The following is a 5,809-nucleotide window of genomic DNA, read 5'->3' as shown; positions in this document are numbered from 1 at the left end:
CATCACAAGGAGGAGTTTTTCCCGCAGTTGGCTTTAGACAAGTATAAAACTTTAGAACTCTTCAAGGAAAAATATTGTTCAATGAACAAGAATTAATCTTCTTATTCTTCTATATAGCTAGTAAGAACTAACCGTGTAAAGTTACAGCGGTTCGCATGAAATCCCTTAACCATGACTGTCCGTCACACATATGGGTTTTAATGAGATTAACCGCAACAACAAAAGAAGAAAATAAACTTGGCAGCGGTGGGATTCGAACCCACGCCTCCGAAGAGATTGCTGCCTAAAACCAGCGCCTTAGACCACTCGGCCACGCTACCAGACATGTATCGCTGGTTATTTATGACCAGTTTTGTTTTTTATCCCTATAAAGGAACTTTTTCCCGCAATTGCTTTCAGATCAATTAAAAACAACTTTAAATATTTGTATTTACATGAGGCGAAACTAAACTGTAAGTAGCAGTGACAGAGAATGTAAATATCTGACTCGTCCCCAGTCGTCTCTTGCGCAAAAATTGCAAGACGCGAAGGATCAAAAGACGACTGGGGACGAGTCAGTGTAAATAGTACCTTATTGGTATCAACGCACGTGAGCCGTTGTGGCGTTAATTGACTCTGTTGTTGTAACGTATATAAGAGCTGATGGTTGATGTATTCATCTCAGCTCTCGAACTTTTCAACTTTTATTTTATGCACTTTTGTTATCTTTGTACTTTACCTTTAAAGTACAATGGGGAAGTACGTTCCCATTTTTCTCACTGGTTTTTGAGTTTTCGTACCAGGCGACGCATAGGTTGGAACTCCGAGTAGTGTTTTGAATAGTTTTTTACGTTTGAACAATGAACTTGATGAGTACGGCATTATAAACTCGGACTCGTAGTTCGAGCTGCACACCCATTTCGTCTGTTTAATAGTCGTAAATATAAATAAGAAACTAAGGAAAATATTGTTCATGAATAAGATATAAACCTATTTTTTTCTGAAAGGTTACACTGGCTCGCATTACTCATGACTGTCCGCGTTAAATTTCAAACAAATCAGTCTTGTATTTTTATGACACTAACTGAAAAAAAATAATAATAAACGTGGCAGCGGTGGGATTCGAACCCACGCCTCCGAAGAGACTGGTGCCTTAAACCAGCGCCTTAGACCACTCGGCCACGCTACCAGATGTGCTTTAATCTCTTTAGTAGGCCCAAAACAAATCAACAATCTAAGTTTACAGCTTACGTTCTTACTGTAATTGTTAGAAAAATATATTCTTTTTACCTTCGTTTATTAGTTGTGTGTACACGTGGCCATCGTAACCAAGTGATGTCATCAAGAGAGCTTTTCTCGTTAACAAAAAAGTGGATTTCATAGATTTATACAGGGAAAAAATGTTAGCAGTCTAGGTTATGTTTTAATATAAATGTGCATCGAAAAACATAAAGGCAAAAGCTAATGTATGTACAGGGACGGAGTGTTTTCGACATTGGAAATAACTGGATAATAGCTATTGCAAGAACTGAAATTTAACACAAGGCCGAAGGTTGAGTCCAATTTGGCAATGGCATTATTTTTTTAAAATCCATTTTTTTCCAGGCTGGACATTCCCGTACTCACGTCGACTTCGGATATTTAGCACGTCGAATTTTGCCCCTCCTAATTAGGTCAAGGAGTATGCTATGAACCTGTGATGATGCGATTGTGAAATCTCTGGAACGTGATTGAAGAGTTTTTGATCACGATACCATAAGCACGTCGAATTTCGCCTCCTCAAGTTTTGATCGCTGTTTAATGCCAATGTCCATTGCAAGCCATCCCAAGCCCAACCTACAGTTGTCCCCTGAATAAAGCAAGAAGAAACATGCTTCTGTGGTTGAAACGGCGTTCATTTGTCCAGCTGCAAGCAACTGTTACAACTTTACGGTATTGATAAACAAATTGAGAGATAAATTTTTAGCACGTCGAATTTTGCCTCTCCCTAAAGCCAGGCTTATAAGATGAAGTTTTGATGCAAAGATAATCAAAAAGGTAAACAAGGTGGTTGGTGTTGAATTAAGTTCGTTGTCATGTGTCAGACCAAATAAAAAAAAATAGTTAAGATTAACGCAGACCCTATTCATCGTACTTCTTCTTGGATAATGGAGAAGTTATCTTCAGTAATAAACAACTTTGCATTGAGTTTAAAAGCCCTTTAACTGAAAATTCATTAATAAATGAAAAATTCATCAGACGTTGTTATTCAAGATCGCTAGTTGTTCGTAGAACTGTTTCTTTCTTTAGCCTGAAAAGAGGCTTATTGCGCCTAATTGGAAACACCGCAATTTGTTAAGTAATCCCTTTTTAAATATTCCTGATCCTTGATCATCTTGTAATAAATTTTATAAACATCACGGAAGTCACGTTTAAAACCAAAACAGCATTTAACTAAATTTAGCGTCAAAATGAACTCAATCACCTTTTTGCCTCACTTTTATTGCGTCACGATGGTCGCTGGCATTGGAAGTTTCTAGCGAATCAAAACATAAACCGGATGTTATTGTTACTGAAACCAGCTATGGCAGGCTTTTTTCAGGAAACACTTCAAAATGACGCTGGTGTTCGCTTGTCTGAAAGGATATAAATTAAAGCTCCTGACATCTCCAGACAGTTAGTACCTTACGCTGAGATATATCACTGAGCTCACGGCTGTCTTCAGTTGGTGTAAATTGTGGAAAATTACTTCAAAAACAACATGAGGTTGGCTGGAATTCTTTCGACGTACATTTTCGTCGTCGTCTTCTTCACAGGTATAAAAACACTACACTTTTCATGCTTTTTCCTCCTTAAACCAAGGCTTGTTTTTATATTCCCAACTTCAAAAATGACGCCATTAAGATTAACCATTTTCTTGGTGCATGGAGTGGTTGTATTTGCTTTCGATGTAAACAACCGGCGAGAAAATCAAAATACACTACACTGATCAAACGGAGACTGACCTTTGAGCGTCGGTTTTCTTTTTTGCAATCCTAGGGCATTAGCTAAGCTAAACGACCTCTTCGTGATTATCCGCCAAAGGTATTATTTGGCCTTAGATGTTTCAACATCTCTTGCTTTTGGAAAAGTGTTTAATATCGAATGTAAAGCTTAATTAAGTTGTAAGGTTTTGCATTGCTTTAATGTCACTATGCTGTACATGCCGTTGAATGGAGCAGACCACTTCATTTCTATTGTTTATACAACTGTTAGGTTTGGAAGCTTATGCAAAATATTGCCCTAATTTGGACGATGCCTGCCTCCTTCCAGAGGATGTTGGACCATGCAGAGCTGCTTTCAGGCGATACTTTTTTGACAAGAAGATCGGGCAATGCAAGCAGTTTATCTACGGTGGCTGTAAAGGGAACAAAAACAACTTTTTAACTCTCAAGGATTGCCAGATGAAGTGCCCAAGTACGTGAGGTTTGCCTTTTTGAAGTTATCAGCTTTGCTTAATGTGTAACCTTCAGTAATTGTTATTGTAAGCTACTTTGTTGCTTTAGTCGAGTGTTTCTTCCATAACCTCCTGAGAAAATGCGAGAGACGTAAACAAACAAACAGTCCGGGTATTCATTCTAGCTTAATTTTTGTTGTTATAAATTTCGTATCAAACTTCAAAAATACGTGGCCCAGCCCGGTTGCACAAAGAGCATCTTCAGATTAAGTGATATTTTCTGCAGCCATTCCCTGTGTTCCTGGCTGTCTTTTTGCACCCTATCAGTCATGGATAAATCAGCAGAAAATATTTTAAAGAGTAATTGGGAATCACAAAAACCGGTGTGGGACAGGAACACAGAGAAAAGTTGCACAAATTCTCAATTAATGTTAAGTTTCTTTATGCAACTGGGCCCGATAGCAATTATTTGAAGGGGGGATCCGTAGGCCATACATGCGAATGTCATTACTCTGCACGACCTCTTCAAAGGCTTTCCATACATAACATGAACAGAAGATCCAGGTATCTGTTAAACTAAACAAGCTGTTGATTGGGTGTTTCAGTAAAAAGGATACGAGAAAAATTTCGAACATGACGAGAAAAGGAGAATATAAAAATATCGATTCGGTATGATGACTGCGACTATTAAAATACCGTCGAAGAATGCTAAGGAAACTTGACTGTGACAAGGCCAAAAGGATTTAGAAAAAAAAATTTAAGATTTAGAAATTTTTTGATTATCACATTGCTTTTACGACTGTACTTATCTTTATCTGATTATACGTTACCTTCTAATTAATTTTGAAATTTCAACCAAGGATTAACCAAGATAAGGCTGATCTGCAACATTTGAACCATTCCTTTAATAGTCATAATAAAATAACTGGCATTCTGGTCGCACCCATTTCTCGATTTAAAGTAAATGATCAAACAACTTTAGCCCGTATCAGATATGCGGTAAATTCTCGTTTTGAGAATTTATATGTTGGTAATGACAAAGATATGAACAACAGTACAGTTGAGTGTCTCTCTGCATGGATTTCTTCCAAATACTGAATAAAACTCATAGTTTTTTCTTCTAAATGATCGCAATTTACAGATCTTTGTGCAATTCTATCACTTTTGATTTCTGGAAACGCACACGCGCCAAAGCGGCCACCTAGTACATACAGTTCAAAAAAACACTGAAGCTGTCATGAAACACGTGAGATTAGCCAACATTGATCCGCCTTCACTTTCCTAACCGCTGCACCAAACGTGCAGCTGTCGCTGAATCGTCCCCAGTCGTCTCTCTGTTGCAAACGCAGGAGGCGTTGAGAATGATGGAAAGTAGGCAGAGAAGGGAGATATACGTCTCCGGCCTTTCTTCCTTCACAACATCCTTTGCGTCTTGCAATTATCTCGTAAGAAACGACTAGGAACGAGTCTAGTAGGGCGACGGTGCCTGCATGTATCTGACTTGTCCCCAGTCGTCCCTTATGAGAAAAAAATAGGCGCCTGCTTTGGTTATTGCATGAGACAACTGGAGACGAAGTCAGTGTTTGTATGATGTTCCAAAACAAGCATATGTTTATCAGCGAACCCGCTAAAAAAAGGCAAAGTTTCTAGCTTGAATTTTGTCGATTTAGTAATAATGCTGTCGATACTTAATGGTTGTTTGATAGTTTGGCAAAAAAAGCCCTGAAAAGGCGCGCGAAGTTAAAAATTATAAATTGATGAAGAACAGATGCGTGACCCCTAGCTGCAAGGAGATAATTTCCTCGGAGTCGCATTATGTGCCGGAGGGTAATGAGTATGTTTATTATTTTTCTTATTTAGACACCCTCCCAAAGTGTTTGTTGCCCATGGAGCCAGGACTATGTTATGGATATTTCCCGGCATATTATTACAACGCTTGCACTGGAAAGTGCGAGCGATTCACCTATGGTGGTTGCCTTGGAAACAAAAACAAATTCTGGTCCATGTCTCAGTGTTATAACACCTGTGTCGGTAAGTCCTCTCTTCTTGTATCCCATTGACGCCAACCAAACGTAAAAACATTTAAATCACTGGGACTGATTGAAAAACCTGAACCTCGCACAGGATTAAAAAAATTGCCCCTGTTTCCTTTGGGGAATTTTCCAGTCATTTTTCAAACCTCGGTAAATAACATTTATGCCCAAATAATTTTTAACCATCTTTGACATTTACATTGACGTTGAAATTGTAGAAAGTGTGAATTTTAAATAGTTTAAATAGTTTTTCTTTTGTTTTTGATTGCCACTCGCGTACTCCAGATCACATCAAACGCACAATGTAACCATTATGTTTCCCTTGCATTTTAAATCGCTCACTCCAATTTTAAACGCTTCTCAGCTTTTATTCATTTTCAAT

General features: G+C 38.2%; 1 protein-coding gene and 2 non-coding genes across 3 annotated transcripts; 1 reads left to right on the top strand and 2 right to left on the bottom strand.

Annotated features, from left to right (window-relative positions):
- Nucleotides 1–238: 238 nt before the first annotated feature.
- Trnal-uag (transfer RNA leucine (anticodon UAG)) lies at nt 239–320 on the bottom strand. Its single transcript is given in 2 exon segments — nt 239–273; nt 283–320. It is a non-coding gene; the product is annotated as a tRNA-Leu (tRNA).
- A 766-nt stretch (nt 321–1,086) lies between these two features.
- On the bottom strand, nt 1,087–1,168 carry Trnal-aag (transfer RNA leucine (anticodon AAG)). Its single transcript has one exon. It is a non-coding gene; the product is annotated as a tRNA-Leu (tRNA).
- A 1,321-nt stretch (nt 1,169–2,489) lies between these two features.
- On the top strand, nt 2,490–5,546 carry LOC144639761 (BPTI/Kunitz domain-containing protein-like). The gene is made up of 3 exons (XM_078499058.1): nt 2,490–2,774; nt 3,214–3,414; nt 5,255–5,546. Exons 1-3 carry the CDS (start codon nt 2,720–2,722, stop codon nt 5,452–5,454), a joined length of 456 nt encoding a protein of 151 aa, XP_078355184.1. The 5' UTR covers nt 2,490–2,719; the 3' UTR covers nt 5,455–5,546.
- The last annotated feature ends 263 nt before the right edge of the window (nt 5,547–5,809 follow it).

Source organism: Oculina patagonica, unplaced genomic scaffold, assembly GCF_052425735.1.
Source record: "Oculina patagonica isolate OP01 unplaced genomic scaffold, crgOcupat unplaced1281, whole genome shotgun sequence".
NCBI lineage: Eukaryota > Metazoa > Cnidaria > Anthozoa > Scleractinia > Oculinidae > Oculina > Oculina patagonica.
Note: the sequence above shows the minus strand (reverse complement) of the source record. Positions and strands in the feature narration are given on the sequence as shown.

What these genes read in the sequence shown, in the direction of transcription:
- LOC144639761 (XM_078499058.1), top strand. Translation starts at nt 2,720, where the DNA reads ATGAGGTTGGCTGGAATTCTTTCGACGTACATTTTCGTCGTCGTCTTC. An exon ending in CGTCGTCGTCTTCTTCACAG is followed by an intron (nt 2,775 to 3,213) that starts GTATAAAAACAC and finishes TACAACTGTTAG; the next exon opens with GTTTGGAAGCTTATGCAAAA. An exon ending in TTGCCAGATGAAGTGCCCAA is followed by an intron (nt 3,415 to 5,254) that starts GTACGTGAGGTT and finishes TTTCTTATTTAG; the next exon opens with ACACCCTCCCAAAGTGTTTG.